The 23,786-nt window shown below is 51.6% G+C and overlaps 1 protein-coding gene across 2 annotated transcripts in view; it reads right to left on the bottom strand.

Annotated features, from left to right (window-relative positions):
* Positions 1 to 23,786, bottom strand: part of IWS1 (interacts with SUPT6H, CTD assembly factor 1) — a 522,634-nt gene that overhangs the window by 242,582 nt on the left and 256,266 nt on the right. For both annotated transcript variants that reach the window (XM_069617877.1, XM_069617876.1), the window contains exon 8: positions 6,564 to 6,646. In XM_069617877.1, the coding sequence (XP_069473978.1) occupies positions 6,564 to 6,646 (83 nt within the window). The remainder of the gene's footprint in view (positions 1 to 6,563; positions 6,647 to 23,786) is intronic.

Below are 23,786 nucleotides of genomic sequence, written 5' to 3'. Positions count from 1 at the left end.
GAGGGCCGCCACTGCATTCATGAGTCTGGTAAAGACTCATGCAGGCCTCAACTCAACCCTTGGGGCCAAGTTGAGGCCAAAAGGAAGGACCTTGTATTGAAAATGGTAGCCCATGATCCTGATCCGTAGGAAAGAACGATGGGGCTGCCAAATTGTGACGTGTAGGTACGCGTCCTTCAGATCCAGGAAGCACATCCAGTCTCCCCTGTCCAATGTCTCTGCTATAAAAGCTGGCGTAACCATCTTGAATTTTTGCAGGGGTAAGAAGAGGTTGAGGGTGGAAAGGTCCAGCACAACTCTGAGGCCCGCCTGGTTGTTGTTCTGAATGGCAAAAATCCTGGTGTGAAAGCCAAAGCCTCGCTGGGAGGCTGGGACTTCCTCCACTGCCTGGCTCTCTACAAGCGACCGTATCTCCGCCAAAAGAGTTGCTGTCCCAACCGGTTACCAGTCAAATGGTCGAAAACATTTGGTCGACAGACAATTTGGTCGAATGCCAAATGGTCGAATTTTTTTTTTTTTACCCATTTTTTTTTTTTTTTTGGGGGGGTCCCCCCCACCCCCTTTTTTTTCTTTTTTATTTTTTTTCCCCACACGAAAACCCACAAAACACATATATATATATAAAAAAAAAAATTCGACCATTTGGCATTCGACCAAATGGTGTCGACCAAATTGCAGTCGACCAGTTTGTTGTCGACCAGTTGACTGGACACCGTCCCAACCTGTGGTAGTGGAGGGGAGGAGGGATGAGATAGGAAGGAGGTACCCCGTGGATACTACAGATAGGATCCAGGGGTGCGTGAAATTCTGGCACCAGAAATGTGCATGAAGAGCAAGCCTGCCCCCCACCGGAGACACGTTGACCCAAAGGGGCGTGTTAAGCTTTCTTTCCCTCGGAGGCTGGCGCTGAGGAGGGGGACACTGGAAAAAAGCCCTTACTCTTCTCCCCCCCCTCCCATTCCCTTTTTGTTGCCATCCGCCGGCTCTGAGAGAGCGAGCAGTCCGGATGCCTTGATCTGCGTTCCTGGAAGCCGCGGAACCCTCCATATGTACGACCCCTCCATGAGCGCTGCTGAGATTAGGTGTGCGATTTGGGCGTGGTCTTTGTAAGGACGGATAAAGACTTTGCTGTTTGTCAGCTGTTTTTCTTCTTGTCCAGCTCTTCGTCCGTAGGGGAGTGGAAGAGGTCCCCCCCCACCCCCTCAAACCGTAGATCTAGTATGCGTTCCTGGACATCAGGGTTGAATTTTGTTGCCCGGAGCCAGGCTGTTTCTCATGTCCCTGGCAATACAGATGGCATGGCCTGAGGTATCAATATGAGCCACTGAGGATTCCATGAGGTCAGGCGCCACCAGCTTGGCTTCAGCTAGCCACGCCTTAAAGTGTGATTGGCTCTCGGTGGGGAGTTCCAGGAGGAAGTCTGCAATTTCCCGCCATAACCTTTGGATGGCTGCTGCCAGCATGGCATCAGCGTTGGCTTGATGTAGATGTAAAGAGGCGTTGGAATAGAGTTTGTTGCTATACACCTCCAAGATCTTCTCCTTACCTAGCAGCACCGCAGAGGCAGAAGCTGAGGACGAATGGGGCTTGGAGTATAGTGATGCCGCAGCAATCACCGAAGAGTGTGGCTGAGGATGGGCCGAAAGCAAGAGTGTATCCCCCTCCACTTGCCTGTACTTGGTGGAGTTGAGGCGTCGATTGACCAGCTGGGCCGAGCGGGGGTTTGAGCTGGCCCTTCTTGGCCAGGGAGACATCGGTCTGGATAGGAATCCCTGATTTGGCAGAGGAGCATTGCGTTAGGACTTCAGCCAGAACCCCCTCTGCCGGCCGACCGACATCGGGTTGGGGGAGGCCCAGGTACTCCGCCAGACCAGCCAGACGTTCTGGATCCTCCTCGTCATCCGTATCCTGCGGATCTGGAGGATACTGTGGAGGAGTAGTAGTAGTTGGCACCGGAGGTTGGGGTACAGGGCCCGTGGCCAGAGGCTGGTACGGAGCCCCCTGTGGAGCAGGAGGAGGTGGCTGCGCCATGTACCTGGTTGAGGCCAGTCCCACCTTGAAACTCGTTCTTCGCCAAATTCCTGGAATGGCGTCAGATGGGTGCCTTTTTCTGGCGCGGCGGCCATTTTGTCGAGCTGCCTGCCACGTGTTGCTCGGCCCGCTGGGCCCGGCCATCTCCAAGACACTTGCGTGTGGATCACGAGCCTACCCTGCTCCTCGGGCCTATGCCTGGTAGGTGTGACACCCTGGACCCGGGGGTCGGTAGAGCTGCGTTTAGGCACCCGGTTTTAGGGCATAGCCCCCTCGGCCATGGTGCCAGTAAAAGGGCGTAGCCCCTCGGGTGGAGACCCGGTAAAAGAACCGTCTGGTCCTTTAACACTGCGCCCGGGAGGATCAGAGGATCGCTCCATCCGAAGGCCGGTAGGTGAAGCAGCCTCGGTGCACGGGCTGGTAGAAGGACCTGACCAGTCCCTCCCGTGCGGGAGAGTCCCTGGGTAGGAGTCTTACTTGCGGGGTGCGATGGAGAATATTTGCCTTACCTTAGGCCTGGTTCGATGCTTCACGAGGTTCATGAGATCCTCTGGAGGCGACCTCTGGAAGAGCCAGTTGCAGTCTGTTTTTCAGCGCCTTCGAGTACAGCGAGTTACACACCGAACATGATTGCCAACCGTGGTCTGGGCCAAAGCCATGTAGGCAGATGGCGTGGGGGTCTGAAGTTGGGAAGAGCCAGTTGCAGGATGGACACCTGCTGAACCCTGTAGACGTCAACATGATAAACAAGACAAAAATGACAAAGAGAAGCAGTATCCATGTGTGGAATTACATCCCATCGACACAGAAAAGGGGACAGGTGTGGCGCCGGAAGGCGGAGTCAGGGCAGCGCATGCTCCCTGGGCCGCACCCCTGCCCACCTCTAAATTTAAAGGGGAAGAAGGTATTTTCTGGTGAGAAAAGTTCTGCCTCCCGTCCTTTGGTAGGGACATCCATACAGTATGGAGGAAATGGGACAGGACGTTAAGAGTAAGTGGCTGAGACTGTCTTGTCCCAATACATAAACTCTGGCTTCTGAAAGTCTGTTGCTGGGCAGATGTGGTAGCGGTTGTTGACGATTGGACAACCACTGGCTGTTTGAATGGTGCAGATGCTTACCATTGGGGGCTTGGGCTTGCTCCCATACTGAATATTGGATAAAAGTGGGACTCCTGCAACTGTCCTTCAGATCACGGTTGAAGCCAAGACTTCTACGAAGAAAGGCAGCCCGCTGATGACCCAAGGACGACCCCTGCAGCTGACCAGCATCGACTCAGTGATTGGCCCTGTGAAGCCATTCGCTTCTGCCTTATCCGAAGACAACCCTGGTTGACGCTTCAAGCCCTTGGACCAATGGGAACAGCCAGTATCGACCCCAACTTGAGGATTCGTGCCTTCGGAAAGTGTCTCTGTACCAACTGGTAGATTGACCCCCTCTCTGCTGGGCTGCCTTGCTGCAGCTGTCGTTACTCAGTAGAGCTTTGGAACTTTTCAGATCTTCAGCTTATGCTACAAGTCACCTGCTCCTGAATATTCACCCGTCTCACTTCAAGGGAAATGGTGCTGGGGCTGCTTCTGTGCTCACCAGTGTATGATATCTTGTCGCCGCCCAACCGTGGTGACCTAAATTGGCACACAATTTCAATCCCGCGAGGTGTCCTGTGAGGAGCCAACACTGCATAAATCTTCATCTCTCCTTGTGTTGGGTCTTCTTCTGGAAGCTGACTGGAACTGTCTGCTGTGCAACATAAAAGATTCTTGACCCGGAAAGTTAACTCTGCACCTGCGACCCCTGGGCTTTCACCTGAATCAAGCACAGAAGATTGTGTCCCCAATGGATTCCAGAAGACCAGCAGTGGTATCTGGAGGAATCGGAGTCAGGGGGGTAAGTTAACATACCCATTTCTGGCGCCCCGCACCCATGCCCTCCATAGCATAACATTGGCCGTAAAGTCCTGATCCAAACTCACTCCAACCGGACCTCTAGTGGTGGAACCAGGGTCAAGGATCTTTTCCTAGGTCTACCCTACTGAAAAGGATTGAGTGGAGTACTTACCTGTACTTAAATACTAACTTTGAAAACTTTCTAAAAGCACCAGCTTAGCACATACTATCCTTTCTGAATAAACTTACCTGAAGCTATACTTGTGACTTTTTCGTATACTTGTGACTTACTTGTGTAAACTTGTAACTTTTTCGGGCACAAGGCCCCATACCATCTTAGGGTTGGCCTTTTCAAGACTGAGGGAAGCAGTTCTTGTGTTGGTTCAGCCTATTTTCCCTTGCATCAGACTGCTCACCTGTGTTGCACTTGTAATTGATCCATATGAAATTCTTGTCTCCTATTGGCGAATTTGAATGTGTATTTAGGTTATATGTGGTTTTGTGTAAAGCTCTAGGCCTTATAGGGTTCACAATAAGGATTTCTTGTCCTGAGTCATCAGAAGGGTCATCATCTTCCTCAGTCCTAGCACATAGTCTGCCATATTATTTATTTAGACATATAGTTAATCGCAAACTTTTGCCAATCACGATTCTAAAATTCTTTGAAACATTCAAAACATTAAAATACTAACTATTCCAGTTCCTTGAATTTCTTTAGAAAAAAAGCATCTCCAAGAACTGGACCAACACACAAGTCAACCCCACGTTTGTCCCACCGTAAAGGGCCTGCCACCCTGCTTCTGCATCAACTCCACATTTTTGAAATTATCGTTTGTAGAAATTCAAGGTCCTATAGTATCTTAACTCCGGGAAGAACAAGATTAGGTGTTTCAATGTTTCCACTTGATCATAACAAAATCTACATTTGTCGGATACTGCAGTCAGTCTATATCTACATAAGGTGGCCTTTGTATAATACATTTAATCGGAATCTGAGGAAACAGATCTTTGTGAATTGCACTTGGGAATCTTTTAAGGTATGCAGGTGTCACGTTGGGCAACGCACAAAAGGTATTTTGAAGGCTTATGCTCTTTAGTGTTAGCTCTTTTTAGTTCAGTGACTTTCCAGTCATCAGTCCACAATGTCCTTTTAACAAGTGTAGGGTTTCGTAGTAATATGCTGACAGATATTCCCAGATTTAGCAAGATCTTGTGCATTTTTCTAGCCACTTGTTCAGGACCCAATCTGTGATTTCAGATTTGTCAATATGATCTTAACTTGGGGTAAACAGCCAGGTGCCTGGAGCTTAGCAAAGAGTAGGGATTTTCAGACGACCCTGACCTGCAACAATAAGAGGCCGATCTTGTGTCGGATTACTGCAAAGGCATTAGGCAGGCGCACGATTTGCCTCCAAAATTTACCCTCAAGACAATCCCATACTTCCCATGGCAATCAAATACAGGCTTCCGCGGCATAGATGAGGGTCAGTGTCACCTTTTGATTATAGAAGTTGATTACTTGGAGTGAAAACCTTCCATACTTTCGTCCAATTAAGACACCCTGGGCAGTTAGTTGTTTAACTTTACACTAAGTGTTCTTTGACTCCCAGGAAGCAGGACTGACCAAGCCTGAGCCACCTCATGATGATGGATCAGATGGGTACCCCCCGATAATGATAGAACCTGAGGCTTTTTCCACAGACAACGCGTGGGCCTCAAAGCTCTAGGATTTGGTCGAAAGTTGGCTGTGGGGTATGTGCTTTGTGTTCTTGGACTTGTGTGTGCTTCCACAGGAACATTCAATGGCAGGTAGGGCAAAATTTAAAGGGCGTTTTGTCCATTATGTATTGCAAGGGAAGTTTGGCGAGATATAGGGAAAGGGGTGGCAGAATATGCATTCTCTAAAGGGGACAGTATGAAGAACCTCCCCTGTCTCTCCCTACTGTAAAGGGCTGAAGCCCGAAAGCCTGTGAAGGCTGCATCTGCTCGTCAATTCAGTCAAGTAGTTGACAATGAAGTTGTCCGTCGAAGGCAGTCGAGCAGTCTGTTGGCAGTGTGGCAAAAGCAAACAATAAGGAAAGAAAGTCTTCCAATAAACTTTCAACTAACCAAAAGACATCAGCCTGGAAAGGAACTCTGCAACTTGCCACTGCCCACGATGGCAGAAAGAAATAATATGGAGGGACCTTGACGCATGAAGGACCATGGGTAAAGTACACGTCACACTAGCGATAGTATTACTAACATGCTGTGTCAACGCCAGTTTAAGTTTTGAAAACAAATCTTGTAATACTGCACGACTACCACTAGATGTCGGACTATGCAGAGCATGTGATCTAAGCAGATCCATAATCTCCAGAAATACATTTATAAGTGAAAGTTTCTTTGGTGTGCATGTCTAAATAAGGTTCAGTGTACTTACCTAAAGCTCACATCTTCCTCTTAAGATAAGCCTGACTGCTCTGCCACTCTACCAAGGCTCCCGAGTTAGTGCAGAAGTATACTAAGAGTTGGCGATCTACAAACCACTGGGCTAGCTTACTAAAGTCTTACTACGAGTAGGACTTTAGGGAAACTCCTCTAATAGGGACAAGCCATAAAGTCATTTTACACATGTGTATATTTCTGCATTTAACATTAGATCTTACTTTTTTAGATGCATGACCACTGTTGGCAGCAGTGATAGTTTCTTCAGTGCCGGTTTCCTTTGCGTGTTCAGTGTTCTGTCCTCCTAGGTTTATAGGAAAAATACATGAGTCACAAGGTACCCCCACATTGAGCAGCTTTTCTAAACCGAAAAATAACAAATGTAACTCATGATATTTGTAAGGCAAAACAACAGCTCCAAGTAAGAGAAATTAGATTCATTTTGAGGACCCAACAGCAACGCAGCTGTCATTTTATGGGAAGCAGGTACTCATAAAAAAAAAAATACAGAGTGAGCAGGGTAAGGTATCACAGAGTATGGTGCGCTTAGTTCCCAATCGTTATAAGTGATCCACTGCAGCAGCAGCAACAAAAACACGGGACTCCCCTAGGCCCCCCAAATAAGCAAGTGCACCACAATGTATTGTTGATATACTGCGCAAGGATCCAAAATAGTTTTCTAATGCAATTTATTGCTAAGAGTCCAAAAGATCAACAGCAGACACGGGTTTCGACCAATCGGTCGGCCTCAAGGCAGAAGTAGGTGCTTATCCAAATCTTTCATCGGATGGTGGCCATCAAATAACAGAGAAGTCTAATATGAATAACCTGAAGTGATTCCAGATCCGATGCGAATGCACAATTATACAATGAAGGGCAGCCAAATGACAGTGTCCTTAAGTATCTTAGGGCCTGGTAGTACAAACGAGGATTGCTTCTTCAATTTATAGGATGATTAGTGAAATGTGCTGCACTTCCAAGAGATCCTAATAGCAGATGTGTCCTTCGCCAGATTCACTGATTCATTGAACCCGAACCGACATGTAATCCTAGGCATCAATGCACCTCAGCATAGGTCTATAAAGCAGCGGAATTACCAGGTTACTCACCGTAGTGACCACCTTACTCCTAGTCCATAGTCCCCTTTCCTCCATACTTGTGGGACATCTCTCCGTCCTGTGGGATGGGACAGGAGCACTTTGTAAAAAGCATCCACATTTTTTTCAAAAATGTGTCCCTCCTCTTTCCTGCGCGGGGCCCGGCATGCGGCCGTAACCCCGCCCAACTTGGCTCCACCCTGCACATCGCCCATCAGTCCTTTTCTATCGCCGGGTCAAAGACCCATTAGCAATAACAGAGGAACCCCATTAGAGGGGACGGCGGGCGGGCGTATGGAGGAAAGGGGACTATGGACTAGGAGTAAGGTGGTCACTACGGTGAGTAACCTGGTAATACTCCTACGTCCCGTCCCCTTTCCTCCATACTTGTGGGAAATTCCCAAGCACTCCTTACAGGAACTACGGGTGGATGGAAATACCCCTTACTGAAAAAGGTTCTTCAGCACAGCCTGACCAAACTGAGCGTCAGCTCTAGAGCTCATGTCGAGACAGTAATGCTTACAGAAAGCAGATGGGGAGGCCCAAGTAGCTGCCCTAGCGATGGACTCCCAGGGAACATATTTCTGAAAAGCACTGCGGCTGCCTTGCCCCGCACCAGGTGTGCATGGATACCTTTAGGAGGTTTCAGCCTTTGGACGGTGAAAGACTCCATGATGCAGGCTGTTCGGGAGAATTCTCTGTTTAGGCTGAACTTCCTAACCTAGTGAGTCCCCCAGCAGCTTTGCTGGATTTCTGGGGTTTATTTTTTTCTCTTGCCAAGAGTGGGACTATTACCCCCACTCTTGGGCATGATTTGAGTGCGTTTCTTTGACTCTAGATGTGTTTAATGGGCTATAGAGTCTTTTACTCCATAGGGATTCATGTGTTTTTGTGATGTGTGTTACACCGCACCCTCAGTGCAGTAACACAGGGGTGTCATAGTGACTTCCCAGAATAGACTCCATACCCTGGGACTGACTACTGTCTCCCAGGGCCTGTAAAGTCACCATTGACTTTACTAGTCTTACATTCTGAACAGAACCAGTACAAACCATCATATTGTGGACGTACTGGCTGGGGCAATTCAATTGCCCCGGGGTCTGTTAGTCGAGGGGGCACGTCTCCGTCCCCCCTGATTGAGTTTTGGCTGGTGGCAGTAGATACTACTTTTTATATTCAACCGCAAATATTTCTCTATGGGATTTTCCCATTGTTCGCGGCTACTATCTTTATTTATTTAATTACGATAGCCTCGAACATACCGCCGGTTTATTTAATTAATATTAATTCTCCGGTTGGTATTTTTTGCCAAAACTCAGTTCTAAAATGGCGTTTGTGTTCTCTTCTGTGACTCCAACCCAAGTCGAGCCCTTTGTTCCACTTTTTGGCGGGCTTCTCCACAGAAGCCCTCCAAAGTGGTGCCACTCTGTCTGGGGTACTTAGGAGGGGTGGAGGGGGCTTTAGGCACCCTGGCTGAGTTGCCTAGGCAACTCAAGTCGCACTCCGTCCCGATTGGCCCAAGTGGTGAACCGGCCGGCTCACCACTTAGCATGTTTGAGTGACAGCTAGGTTGAGTGAATGGGGGTTTTCTGCATAAAAGCAGGGCTTTGGGGACTGGAACTTCAGAAGTCGCCACAGGACCTAAGAATCCGACGAGGGAGAAGCTGAGCCGACCTGCCACGACGACACCACCGGTGGAGCCCTGCTGGACCGTCTCACCACTTTTCCCAACGACAGAGGAGATCTCCCGACGGGGAGTCTTCTTCCTTTGACTGGTGGGGATAACCAGTTTCACCGTCTTTTCGCCTTCCCGACGTATCTCGTGGCCACCTTGCCTGTGCCAAGCACCCCGGCAACCGGGATACCACGTTTTACCACGACCGCGAATTAAAGGGTAACACCTTTAACCGGAAAACTCTGCGGCTGGTTTCTTCCCTGGCAGTGCAACGATCTTCATCTTTCCTCCAAGTCGAGATCTTCTCTTCCCCTGGACGACGACGAGTCTTACACCCGCTGCCAGGAACAACTGCCACCGCTGGAGGATCCTTCCCACTTAAGGTACCGTGACCCGCCAGGCTTCCCTTGCCACCGACTGTACGGGGTAGATTTAGCCCCCGGCTTTCGGACCTGGGTTAGCCTGGGACACCCTGGCTAAACTTTTCCGAGCCTCTCTAAACTCTTTTCGAACTCTCTGCAAGACTTTCTAAGCCTAGTGTAACTGTGTGATCTTGGGCGCATTTGTGCTCTGCTCTCTCTAAGAGTGGGCCCAGCCTATGGACTTTGGCTCACAAGTGACTTTTGCTCTTCTGCCTTGCTAATAGTGTTCCTAAATCTTAGAGTGGTGTACCTTCCCATACTCTGTCTTTTTCCCTCCCTTCATAAACTTATTGGAGTGTCACCTATAGTTAAGCGCACACCTCTGTATGGAAATAAGTGGTGTTAACTAAAACTTCTCTGATAAGGAACAAGGATTGTATATATTATAATAGTAACTGTGTTTAGAGTGTTTTACCGTAAGAGTGCTGGAGTGTTTCAAACAGTGTGTTTTTAAATAAATAATTATATACTTTGATACCAAAGCTCTGGTCAGTGTTTGCTTGTATTGTATCTGAGTGCCTATTGTGTGTACCTTGCATACTGCCTAACTCTTCTTGAGGGAAGTCGGACTGCTCAGCCACAGCTACCAGGTAAATCTGGGTGGTACAGACTGCTACCAAATGGGTTTACTGCTAACACCTGTAGTCCTAAATCTTTTGCAATGTTCCCAAGGGAACTGCACAGGTTTCTGCCTAACACAGGCAGCGATCCACCTGGAAATAGTTGCCTTAGACGCCGGCTTGCCCTGAGGGTTACCGAAGGTCACAAAAAGTTGAGAAGAACTCCTAAGCTCGGAGGTGGTGTCCAGGTAGAACTCAAGAGCTCTTCGGACATCAAGACAGTGTAGAACTCCTTCAGCCTCTGAGGCAGGGTTCGGAAGGGTGATCGGCTGATTCAGATGGAATTCGGTCACTACCTTCGGTAAGAAAGCCGGGTTTGTCCGAAGGACTACCTTGTCCTTGTGAAAGACCAAGAAAGGATGCTGCACCGACAATGCCTGGAGCTCACTCACTCTCCTTGCTGACGTAAAAGCGACCAGAAAGGACACTTTCCAAGACAAGTACTTGAGGTCTACCGTAGCCATTGGTTCAAAGGGTTTATGGCACAGCGCCGTTAGGACTACATTTAGGTCCCATGGCGGGTGCGGATTACGAACCGGAGGGTAGAGGCGTGTCAAGCCAGCAAAATGCCTCTTCACCACTGGGTTAGTTAGAGAATAAGAACACAGGTCTGTAGAAAGGTAAGCGGAAACCGCTGAGAGATAAGCCCTGCATGACAGAACATGAACCCCTGAGTCTGCTAGGGAGGACACGAAGGACAGCACTGTGTCAATCGTGGCCACCCTCGGATCCAACTTCTTCTCCAAACACCAATGACAGAACCTGAGCCATTTACTCCTGTATTGAGATCTGGTTGAGGGTTTCCTGGCTGCCTGGATAATGCGCATGTTATCCGCAGACAAACTCAGATGCTCTAAAGACTTGAACTCGGGCACCAAGCCGCCAAGCTGAGCGATTGTGGGGAGGGGTGCCACATCGGTTGTTCCCCTTGGTGAGGAAGATCGGGAGTTACTGGTAACCTGATCGCCGGATACACTGACAGGTGTTGAAGTTCTGAGAACCAAAACCTGGCCGGTGCCCACAGGGCTATCAGTAGAAGGGAACAGTTCACAGAGTTCTTCAACTTCCAAATTGCACGATGAACTAGAGGCGGGAAGGCGTAAGCTCTCATGTTGTGCCATGGAATCTCGAGAGCATCCCCCAGAGAGAAGGCTCCCAGCCCCCCTCTGGAGGCATGCTGAGTAAGTTTCTTGTTCACCGCCGTGGCGAAGAGGTCCCAAAGCGAGAAAATCCATGAGAGGACCTCCGCCTTCAACTCCCACCCGTAGCTGACCACTGTCCGCTGGTTGAGGGCAACCGCTGTGACATTCAGCTGGCCCGGGATGCTGCAAGCAGCCAGACACCATGAAGCACGGCCCACTCCCAAATCTGGATGGACAGGTCCACGAGGGGGGGGGGGGGAGACTTCGTTCCCCCCTGCTTGTTGATGTAATACATCGACACCACATTGTCCTGCGTATGCGGACCACATTGTTGGCTATGACCGGTCTGAACTCCTTGAGCGCAAGAAAAATCGCCATAAGATCCAAATGATTTATGTGCAGGAGCTTGTCCTGAGGCGACCAGAGGTCCGAGACCTGAAGAAGATCCAACGTCGCATCTACCGGCCTCCTGGTCAAATCACCTCATTTCTCTCTGAGTGGGCAGACCTCTCCTCCTCCCTCCTGGCCTCTACCACTCAACTCCTCCTCCTCCTCGGTGACCTAAATATACATTTAGACTCTCCTTGCTCCTCCTCTGTACTCTTCCGTGACCTCTGCAACCCCATCTCCCTGTCCATCCTCCCCTCTGGCCCGACTCACTCTGCAGGGCACACACTCGATGTCTTGATCTCCTCTGACCTCCCCCTCTCCATCCCTCCGACCACTCCTCTCTCCTGGAGCGATCACTCCCTCCTCTCATCTCATCTCATCTCTCCCTCTCTTCCCCCCAAGCCAAGCCTACCCCAACACTGCCACCTATCTTCTCGGACATCCGGCCCATAAAGCGTGTGTCAGTTGAGGCTTTTGCCGACACTTTCTCTCCCCCCCTCCTCCACCTTTGGCTGTCTCTCATCCTGATACAGCCCTGTCTCTGCTCTACTCTTCAATTTCTGATACGCTTGATGTTCTTGCCCTTGTCATGAGGATCTGTTTGAAGTCCAAAGTCAAGTGCAATTCCTGGTATGACTCTGACCTAGCTACACTTAAACGTAAGTGTAGGGCAGCTGAGAGGAAATGGAGGACTTCCTGTTCATCCTCTGACAAACTGGCCTGTGGCCTGCTACAAAGGCAATACCGATTTCTCTGTCCTCACCAAGAAGAGAGTCCACATTCAAGCTCGTGTCTCTGCAGCATCTAACAACTCAGCCGAACTCTTTAAAATCTACAAGGAGCTGGCCAACCCTGCTGCAGTCTCTACCCCTCCTGTTGCCTACCAGACTCTTTGCAATACCCGTGCCTCTCACTTCATTAAAAAAAAAACCAGGACATCCTGTCCACCCTCTCCACCCACAATCCTCCTCTTCCCTCTCCATCTGTGCTTGCTGACCCTCCTTTAGCCACCCTCCCACCATCCTTTTCGTCCTTTCCTCTTTTCACCCCTGATCCTCTTTTCACCCCTGACGAGGTTGCTAGACAAGTCCGATCTATGAAAGCCTCTTCAAAACAGGTTCATCCCTGTTCCTCTAAAACCATCAAGGGCCACATTGACACCCTCGCTCCGGCCCTTGCTGATTTTTGCAACTACTCCTTTGCCTCTGGATTCTTCCCCTCCCCTCTGAATCCTCTTCTCAAGAAACCCACAGCTGATCCTTCTTGTCCAGCTAACTATCACCCAATTTCCATTACTCCCTTTCTTGGCAAACTCCTGGAAAAGTTGGCCATCTCTCAGTTTAACCTTCATTCCAATTCTGTTGGCTGTCTCCAAGATCACCAGTCTGGCTTCAGAGCTGCCAGAAGCACAGAAACTGCTCTCCTAAACATCCGTGAAGATCTGCTCACCAACCTTGACTCTAACATTCCCTCTGTCCTCATCCTCCTCGATCTCTCTTCTCCCTTCGACATGGTCAAGCATACCATCCTGCTCAACCGTCTCTGTGAAAACTTGGGTATCACTGATCAGGCTCTGGCCTGGCTGACCTCTTTCCTCTCAGATCGACCCTCCCAGGTCCAACTTGGGTCCTTCCTTTCATCCATCTTCCTCTCTACCTGTGGTGTTCCCCAGGGGTCTAACCCATCGCCCTGGCTTTTCAACCAATACCTGGCAACTCTCGCCCACTGCATTGCCATTTTCTGCTCAAATTTCCAGTGCTACGCTGATGACAACTCATTTTCCGGTTGCCCCCTGCCACCTCCTCTCCCCTCTCTCATCTCTGATTGCCTAACCGCCATTCTAACTGCACATTGGTGTGCCGCCAATGACCTTTGTTTGAATGCCAGCAAGACGGAGATCCTCCTCATCGGCACACCTTCAACATCCTTTCCCCTCACTCTCTGGCCGGCCTCCCTTGGCCCTCCTCCTACCCCCACCTGCGAGGCTAAGAACCTCGGGGTCATCTTTGACTCCACCCTTTCCTTCTCCACCCACATCTCTGAGGTCTCTAAAAAGTCAAATTTCCGACTGCACCTCCTCAGAGGTACTCTGCCTTTCCTCTGCTTCCTCCATAAGCTCATGGTATCTCAAGCTCTGGTTCTCTCTAGCTTGGACTATTTTAACAGCCTCTTTCTAAATCTACCTGCCTCTACTCTCTGCCCTCTGCAAATAATCCAGAACAGGACTGCAAAACTTGTCCTTGGCCTCAAGCCCTGGGATCGTATCTCTACAGCTCTGAAATCTCTTCACTGGCTCGCAGTGGATGCAAGGATTAAATTCAAAACCTTGTGCATTGTCCACAAGGCTTTCTGGGGCCTGGGTCCAAAATACCTTCAGCTATCCCTCCGCAAATACCTCCCCTCTCGAGCTCTTCGCTCCTCTACCTCCAACTCACTCAGGGTCAGTCGTTTTTCTAAGAAATGAGCTAGGGGTAGATCTCTGTCTTCGGCTGGGGCCTCCCTCTGGAACAGCCTCCCTGCCACTCGAAAACTTGAGGAGAACCATCTCCGGTTCCGGAAGCACCTCACGACCTTCCTCTTTTCTTCTGCCTTCGCTCCCCCTCTCCCCTGCTGATCTGTTCTCTCTTGGCAACCTGCACCTGGCCACCCTCTGTCTTTTGGGCCCAGGTACCTGCTCATCCTGTCACCCTCCCGCAGAGCCTCCGGGCCATCCCTTGCACTGGGGTCTGTATCTGTACCCATACAGCCCCCCCCCTTTTTCGTCCTGCACTTATCGGACCTACCCTGTCTGCTGCCTTAAACCTAGCACTTGGAAATTGCTGGCTGCATTACCACTGCTTGTTGCCTTTATTATTTATGTATTGTTATTTATCTGTTTCTCCTCTGCTTCGCACTTTCCACCTCCCCCCCCCCCCTTCCATGGACTTTTCCACTCCCCCTCTCCCATGCACTTGCGCGTTCTCAATGTCACTGGGCCTAGTAAGATCGCTGTTTTGTTCTCCCCTGTCCCCTCCCTTGCCTTGTCGCGCTCTGAAACACTTGTGTACGAGCGCAATAGAAATTAAATATCAATCAATCAAAAACCCCACCCCAGAAAGGAGGAGTCCGTTGTGATAGTCACCATGGGGGCTGGGTCCTGAAACCCTGCGCCCACCGACAGGTTGCTGAGAGATGACCACCAGTTCAGGTCCACTCATGGAATCCGGAATCATCATCCGCTTGGAATCCGGGTCCACAGCCTGACGCCAGGAACTCCTAAGAGCCATCTGGGTCCGTCTCATCTTCAGACGAGAAAGAGGAAGAGGAAGAGCCAGCACGCACAAGGCCATGAGGCCCAGAAGCCTCTGGAACCACCAGGCCAACATGCTCTCCGACTGCACAAACATCTGACACGTGGCTAACAGATCCGCCATTCTGTCCCCGGGCAGGTACACTCTGCAGTCGATCGTGTTCCAGCAAAAACCCAGGAAAATCAGGTCCTGCGAGACCGTCATGGAAGATTTCCGCCAGTTCACTGACAGCCCAAGATGGAACAGGAGCTGAAGGAGAGACTGAAGATTGCCCGCTGCTGCTAGAGGACAAGGGCTGCGTAAGAGCCAGTCGTCCAAATACGGATACACATGGATACCCTGGAGACCAAGATAGGCCGCAATCACCGACATCATCTTCGTGAAGACACGCAGCGCCGAGCTGAGGCCAAAAGGAAGCACCCGAAACTGGAAGGAACAAGTTACTTACCTGTAACTTGTTCTCCAGCATGGGTCTGGCATGGATTCACATGCTCATGAATATTCCCCGTCGTCAGGCTGGGAATCCTCGGTAAAGAAAAAATCAGTATCAGTTTCGTTTCTGATCGGTCTTTCTCAGTAGTAACATCACTGGTCTCTGGGTCATACTGCCCCCAGCCAATGACTGCCCTCTCCCTAAACCCCGCCTCTGGCAGCCATCTTCAGATTTGGTAGCACGCAAAGTGGCAGTATGACCAAGTGAAGAGCCGTAGAGGGGCAGGAGGGAGGGTTCGCATGTGAATCCATGCCAGACCCATGCTGGAGAACAACAGTTACAGGTAAGCAACTTGTTCCTTCTCCAGCATGGGGTCTGGCATGGAATCACATGCTCATGAATATAAGAATACATAGCAGTACACATGCACAACCACAGGAGGTGGCAAGGCTCAACATTAAGCATTACATAAAACTCAACATTAAGCATCTCTTAACTCCTCACCAGGCTCACCTTAAGCGAACAGGTTGTGCAGCACTGCCTGGCCGACTCTGGACTCCTCCCTGGAATTCCGGTCGACGCAGTAGAATCTCGTGAAGGTGTGCGTCGACCTCCACGTAGCAGCCCTGCAGATGTCCAGCAGGGGCACACCAGACAAGAACGCCAGGGTAACAGCGATCGCTCTGGTCGAGTGGGCTCTCGGACAGCCGGGCAACCGTCGGTTTGCCAACCGATGACAATGCATGATGCAGCCGGAGAGCCATCTGGAAACGGAAGCCTTCGAGAGAGCCTTCCCTTGGTTCTCAGGTCCAAAGTTCACAAAAAGCTGTGATGTCTTCCGAAAACTCTTCGTTCGGTCCACGTAGAACTTCAGCGCCCTAGCCACATCCAGCGAGTGCAAAGTCCTCTCGGCCGGAGACGAAGGTGACAGGAAGAAAACCGGTAACACCAAGGGCTCATTGAGGTGGAAGTCCGACTACACCTTGGGCATAAACGAGGGGTGAGTCCTCAGCACCACCCTTGTGTCGTGAAAAGTTAAGTATGGAGGCTTGCAGGATAGGGCCTGGATCTCTCCCACTCGCTGTGCGGAGGTGATGGCCACAAGAAAAGCAGTGTTCCACGGCAGGAATTTCAGCGGCGCCGAATGCAGGGGCTCGAATGGCGCCCCCATGAGCCTGGTCAGCACCACGTTGAGTTCCCACGCCGGGGCAGGGGCCTTCACCGGCGGGAACGATCAGAACAGTCCCTTCATAAATTCCTTCACCAGGCGATGGGACCATAAGGACGCCCTTCCTGTGGTTCTGGTGTATCGGGAGATCGCAGCTAGATGTATCTTGATGGAGGCGTGAGCCAGTCCAGCCTTGGTCAGCGACAGTAGGTACGGCAGCACTTGAGGGGCCGTAATCCGTAGATGGTTAAGCTTCTGTGCACGGCACCAGACAGAGAACCTCTTCCACTTATGTCCGTAGCACTTGAGAGTTGAGGACGCCCTGGCTTTTGCAAGGACCTCTCTGCAGTCAGCCGGGATATCGTACCCTCCAAACTCGAGTGCTGCAGGAGCCAGGCCTGCAAGTTCAGCGACTCCGGGTCGTGATGAAGTATGGCGCCTCCTTCTCTGGAGAGAAGATCCGCATCCGTCGGCAGCTTAACTGGTGGGGACGCCGACAAGTCGAGAAGGTCCGGGAACCAGATCTGCCTCGGCCATGCCGGTGCGACCAGGATCATCCTGCACCGGGACCTCTTCAGCTGATTGACTAGTCGGAGCAGTAACGGAGGGAACGCATAAAGGAACAGGCCTTCCCAGGGGAACGAGAAAGCATCGCCCATGCTCCTCAGCGTTTCTATGACTACGGCTTACTCCTCGCGGTGGTTACACCCGTGGTTTTGCAGGACAGGAAGCTACTCTATGCACGGTGCTTTTTTGACAGGAGCATTTTCGCAATCGCAGCGCCACACCGCCATCTAAGCTACATAACAGATACGCTGCGTTTTGACCAGGCTATCTGTGAGCACAGATCTTCAACAGCAGCTGCAGCGCCACTCCTTGACACTTTCTTTTATAAAAAAAAAAAGATAAAGAGGTGCACTTATGCACATGAATACAGCACAATGCTTCTTCCATTTTAGAACGTGTGTCTCTGAGACTGCATTCAACGCCAGAAGACGATTTCTGCATTTATCTGACCTGTAACTGGGTCACATCCATTCCCGGTCCTGAGGAAGGTGGGAAATATTTTCTATCCACCGAAATGTAGATCAGGCGTACCTTCTGATATAGGTCTGTACGCCTGCAGTACTGAGATCCCTAATCTGTGTTTCTTGTGATATTAATTCTCATGAGTTGTCACTATTAGAACGACTTAAAAACCACTGGGACATATTAGATTTCTTTTCTGTCATTTCCATTTTCTATTTTGACTGTATGGTGTAAAACAATTGTACATGTGAACTATTTGTAAGATCTTTTTCGTTTTTGTTTTCAAATTGCAGAACGATTTGTAATATCTTTTTCGTTTTTGTTTTCAAATTGCATATAATATGTTTGTTGCACTTTATTCAATGCTTTCACTATATGGATGGGTAATTTGAATTTTATAAACCTTTTTTATTTAGAATAAAAGAAGACATTTTGGATATAATTCAATTCAGTTGAATGTGTGAGCTCTTAGATTCCAAGGGACTTACAAAGTTATAGATAGATGTGTTACCCCCACACACATTGAGAAGCTCCTTATTTTCATTAATAGGGAGCTATTGTTAAGACACCCCACTAGTTGTGAAATACACACTCCTCCTGAGTTTTGTTCGCATCACTACACTGTAGAGATAACTGAAACTAACCTGAATAGGGATGGTACAGTGTAGCGTTCTTCCTATCAGGACACACCCCTCCTTTTTGTATATATGTTACCTCGGCTGGTGAAACCTGCTGGCGAACCTCTGGCACTTGGAGTTTGTCGCCGTTGCGAACAGGTCGATCTGGGGTTTTCCCCATCGGCGGAAGAGTCGATCCACTTGATCCTGACGTAGTTCCCACTCGTGGCACGAGCGCAACTCCCTGCTGAGTGAGTCGGCGAGGGTGTTTTTTTATCCCTGCCAGATGAAAGGGCACCAGAAACATCCCTTGGACGACGGCCCAATGCCACAGATCCTGGGCTTCCTTGGAGAGGGCTGGGGATCTGGTTCCTCCCTGCTTCCGGATGTACAACATTGTGGTGGTGTTGTCGGTGAAAATTATCACCACCTTGCCCTTGAGGGACGGGAGAAAGGACCCGAGGGCCCAGAACACTGCACGGAGCTCCAGGATGTTGATGTGGAGCTTCTCCTCCGGGAGCCAAAGGCCTCTTGCGTGAAGATCTCCGGTGTGTGCTCCCCACCCTTCCAGGGAGGCATCCATCGTCACCGTTATCTGGTGGGATGGGGTCTGAAAGTCTGTGCCCGCCGTCAGATGAGCGCGGGTGCCCCACCACCGGATCGCTCGTCCAAAGGTCTCGTCGAGCGGAATCCCGTCCTCGAAGCTGCCCGGCGCTTGGATCCAGCGGGAGTCGAGAAACTCTTGCAGAGGGCGCATCCGAAGCCTGCACAGGCGCACGAGATATATGCAGGAGGACATCATCCCGAGGAGGGACTTGATGGACCTCACCCTGGCCACGTCTGTGGCCAGCAGGCGTTGCACCTTGCCCAGGATGGCCTTCGTCCTTTCTTCTGACGGTGAGGCCAGGCACGCCACTGTGTCGAGCTGTGCTCCCAGAAACAGTGCGACGGGACCAGGTGGGATTTGGGAAAGTTGATGGAGAATCCCAGGTCCGAGAGCAGCTGGACGGTCTTTGCTGTGTGATCCACGGCGAGCTCCCTTGTCCCTGCTCGGATGAGCCAGTCGTCCAGGTACGGGTAGACGTGGATCCCCTACAGGCGCAGCTGCGCCGCCACCGGTGCGAGGCACTTGGTGAACACCATGGGTGCCGACTTCAATCCGAACGGGAGGGCCTTGAACTGGTAGTGCCGTCCTTGGACCACGAACCTGAGGAACTTTCGGGTGACCTTTCAGAATGGGGATGTGGAAGTACGCATCCTCCAAATCCAACGACGACAGGAAATCGCCCTCCTCCAGTTGTCCCAGCACGTGCTGGAGGGTGACCATCCGGAATTTCTGTGCCTTGATGTATTTGTTCAGCCGTCGCAGGTCCAGGATGGGGCGGCATCCTCCTGTCTTCTTTTTTTACTAGGAAGTACCTTGAGTATACTCCGGAGCCCCGGAGCCTCTTCTGGATGAGCTTGATGGCACCTTTTCTGAGCAACGCCCTCACCTCCAAGAGTAGTTGAGTGACGTGATTTTCCTTCCCGACCACGGGTGGAATGCGGGGGCACTTTTTTAGAAATTCGAGGGCGTGCCCCTGAGCCAGGGCGTCCAGCACCCAACGGTCTGTGGAGATGGACTCCCACACACTGACTAACTTCACCAGCCGGCCTCCCATGGGGTGCTTCGGTGGGGGCCCGACCCCGCTGTCGGTTCAATCTTGCTTGGCGCACGCCTTGCTGCCTTGGCCTCCCTGGCGATGACTGCGGGGCCCCCTCCGACTTGCCTCGTCCTCTATAGGCTTCCTGCGACGAGGAGAGGGCCGCTTGGCAGTACGTAGCCCGTGCCGCCATCACTCGCATCGTCACCCTCGTCGGAATCCCTCCCGTGGGGACGGGCCTCTTCGACTCCCTCGTCGAGGCCCTCTAGGACTTCTGCCAGTTCCTCCTCGGATGTTGTGTCCGTGTCCACAATGGCCACCGCCCCCCCCCCCCTCTTTTTCCGCCGGGGTCTTCACGGTGGTCTTTTCGATGGGTCTGAGGCTTCCCTCTGCGGAGGCAGGGAGACTCTGGGCCCTGAGGTCGCCTCCACTGGTGTAGTCTCCACAGGCTGCACCAGGGCCGCCGCGACTCCCTCGATAGAGGCCTTGGCTGGGTGAATCAAGGCCTTCACCACCTTAGGCGCGCTTGAGGCCTTCACCTTGGGGGGAGGGTCACCGCCTCGCTCCACCTCGGCCAAATCCCTCTAGATCGACCGTGGCCTCTCCAGAGGCTTAGCAGGGTTCTCGGGTTTCCTCTACCCCGAACCAGAGTGTTGGCTCGTGGTTGATGGTGCCGGGGAAGGCACGCCCTGCCTGGCAGCCGAAGAGCCCGACCGTTCGGCGCTCCTGGTGCCCGCAGACTCGCGGTGCTTTGCCTTCTGTTGGGCCCCCGTTGCCGGGGCACCCTCACAGTACTTAGAAGACCGCTCTGACTTCTTCTTCTCACCCGACAGACTCCTTCCTTCCAGCCAGTTAGAGACGCAAAGGTGTCAGTCCCTGATGGTCCGTTCCGACATGTTCCTGCAAAACGCAGTCCTTCTCCACGTGCGTTTTGTCCTCATGAAGGCAGTAGACTCATTTCGAATGCTCGTCCTCCTTGAACACATTCTGTAGCTGGCATCCAGGGCAGACCCTGAACAGCTTTCCGGGCGTCGAGCTTCCTTTCTCCTGGGCCATGTTCGGGTAGGCCCCAGAAACTTCTGGAATCCTCCAAGAAGCGTAACTCGACAAAATCTTCACCCTTGAGGGGCGTAGAACAAATCCGACATGGATCCCCGTTATCGGACGTAGAGACGGTGGAGCTTGAAGCTCTATTTGACCGAAAAATGAGAAAACGCAGCAAAAGCTCAAGAGCTAAACACAAGGACTCCCAACACTTGAGCGTGCGGTAAAAATCTGAAGATGGCTGCCAGAGGTGGGGCTTAGGGAGAGGGCAGTCATTGGCTGGGGGCAGTATGACCCAGAGACCAGTGATTGGTTACTACTGAGAAAGACAGATCAGAAACGAAACTGATACTGATTTTTTCTTTACCGAGGATTCCCAGCCTGACGACAGGGAATATTCATGAGCATGTCAATACATGCCAGACCCCATGCTGGAGAAGTGCTCCTCTCCCGAAGAGAAGCAGAGGTATCTCCTGTGTGGATTCCAAATCAGGATATGCATGTACGCATCCTGAAGATCCACAACGCTGAGCCAATCGCCCATCTGCAAAGAGGAGCGTATCTGGCTGGGCGTGATCATCTTGAACTTCTCTTGGGGTAGGAAAAGATTGAACTGGGAAAGGTCTAGGATGGTGTGCAGGCCAGTCTGGTTGGGTTTGGGCACCGTAAACAGCCGGAGTAGAAGCCCTCCCCTCGCTCCCAAAGGGGAACGGGTTCCACAGCTCCGAGGTCCAGAAGTTTCTAAACCTCGGCCTTGAGGGAGGGTGAGCCCGACAGCTGAAAAGGAGGGTTGAGGGGTGGGGTAGGGGGTAAAGGCAAGCGGAAGCCTGCTCGAGCGACTGACAAGACCCATCTGTCTTCTGTGATGGTCTGCCATGCCTCCCAATGAGACGCAATGCGTCCTCCCACCGGGGTCTCGTGCGAGCGCGGAAAACCCTCATTTGGCAGGCTTATCGGTGGCGGTGCCACCTGAACCCGATGAGGAGGCTGAGGAGCGGGAGAAACCCCACGTGCGCAGTTGTCTACGGCGGTTATTCCCCACAGGAGTATCCACTCTGAGATATGCGGTCGAGGAAGCCCCTAAAACCAGAGGAAGGTCGACTTTGCGACAACGGTCTCTGGGATTTGAAAGGAGCTTTAACCATAACAGAAAATGATTTAGCCGTCTGAGTGCTATCCTTGGTTTTGGTGAGCTCTACATCAGTAGAAGAATGAAAAAGCTTCTTACCATCGAATGGAAGGTAAAACACCTTGTCTTGCACTACCTTAGAAAATTTAGTGGTATGCAGCCACGCCTGCCGTGAGGTATCAACCCCAAGCATCAAGCCTCGAGCCGAGGCGTCTACGTGATGAGCAGCAGCCTCCAGGAGATCCTGGGCCAAGACCCTGGCATCGGAAAGGCCTCCTTTGAAGTCTTCCAATTGCTCGACCGGGATGTGCTCCTCAAACTCTGACAGACCTTTCCACATCCGCATGTTAGCTCCCGCCAATATCAATTCAGCGTTGGCGTGCCTGAGCTGCAAGGCCGAGTTGGCGAAGATTTTCCTCCCGAGGGAGTAGAGGAGCTTGTCCTCCTTTTCCAGAACCCGAGTAGCCGTCGTGGAAGAGGATGCTGCAGGCCTGGACTGCAAAGTGGCCGCAGACACCACTGTGGAGGAGGGAGGCGGACAAGACGACAGGGCCACCTCTTACGAAGAATGCAGCCTGTACCTCGCGTCAATCTTTTTATTGACAAAAAGTCCTGAGTGTGGCTTTTCCCAGACTCTTCGGACCTCGGCCAGAATGTCCTCCTGCAGGAACAGGCTGGTACGCTTCAAGGGAGACACGGTGAACGCCCCAGAAAGCACGCCCTCCTGTGGAGCGGGTGCCTCGGGCACCGGAACATCTAAGAAACTCATCATGTCCAGTACCCGGTCATGAAAGGCTCTGATAGAGCGGGGAAGGTCCTCGATGTCCTGATCGCTTTGAGGGTCATCTGACAGGTCAGGATCCTGCTGAGCCGTGTCAGGCACTGCCTTGCCCACTGGGGACAATGGAGGGAAAGGTGGAAGAGCAGGGGGGAGGGGGTACCACGGGCAAGGGAGGCGCCGGCAGAACAAACGGAGGAACGGGTGGAGCCGGAGGCGCAGGTGGACATATCTCCTTGAAAAGCCCTTTCAAATATTCCCTCATGGGGTCGGTGCGCATAAGCGCTTGAAATTTACCGAAAAAGGCATCCTCAGGAGATTGTTTCGGGACCTCAGGAGGCCTCTCATGAGGTGGACAAATCCTAGGACGTAACGGGGAAGGGTGCCACACCGCCCCCTCCACTGTATCCACATAAATCTAAGGAGCCGCCCCTGCGGGCAACGAAACATTGTGCGGAAGAGGCATCCGGGCGTTCCAATCATAAACCGGCTGGTAAGGATGCGCACAAGGGACCTTAGGATCACCCAAGAGACCAAGCCCTACACCAGAAGCCAATGGCGTAGTTGTAGGGGTAGCACCTAAAATGGCCACCGTGGTCGTGGCGGGAACGGGTGCCATTTTGTCCTCATCTGAGGGGAACTGCGGCACGTGAGGAAGTGAGGCAGGGGTCCCCGTGGATGGATCAGGGGTCTTAATCTTAGTCTTAACATAAGGAACCTCGGCCGAGCCGGTACTATGAGGCCTGGAATGTATTTGTGACATACCAACTGCCAACGGAGCCTTCGAAGGAAGGACCTCAGCACTCCCCGTAAAAGAAGACCTTTGCTTCTTTGCCCCCTCAACAGATCTGGTGTCACCATAAGAGCGGGAACGGTGAGCACACCAACAAAGCCTTGTCCGGCCTCGCAGAACTGTTGGTAGCTTTAGCCTCTGTACGAGGGACCTCGGACCCAGGCCCGGTAACAG

The sequence above is a fragment of the Ambystoma mexicanum genome, chromosome 10, assembly GCF_040938575.1.
Source record: "Ambystoma mexicanum isolate Mex_15411 chromosome 10, UKY_AmexF1_1, whole genome shotgun sequence".
NCBI classification, from domain to species: domain Eukaryota; kingdom Metazoa; phylum Chordata; class Amphibia; order Caudata; family Ambystomatidae; genus Ambystoma; species Ambystoma mexicanum.
This window is presented reverse-complemented; position numbering and strand designations above follow the sequence as displayed.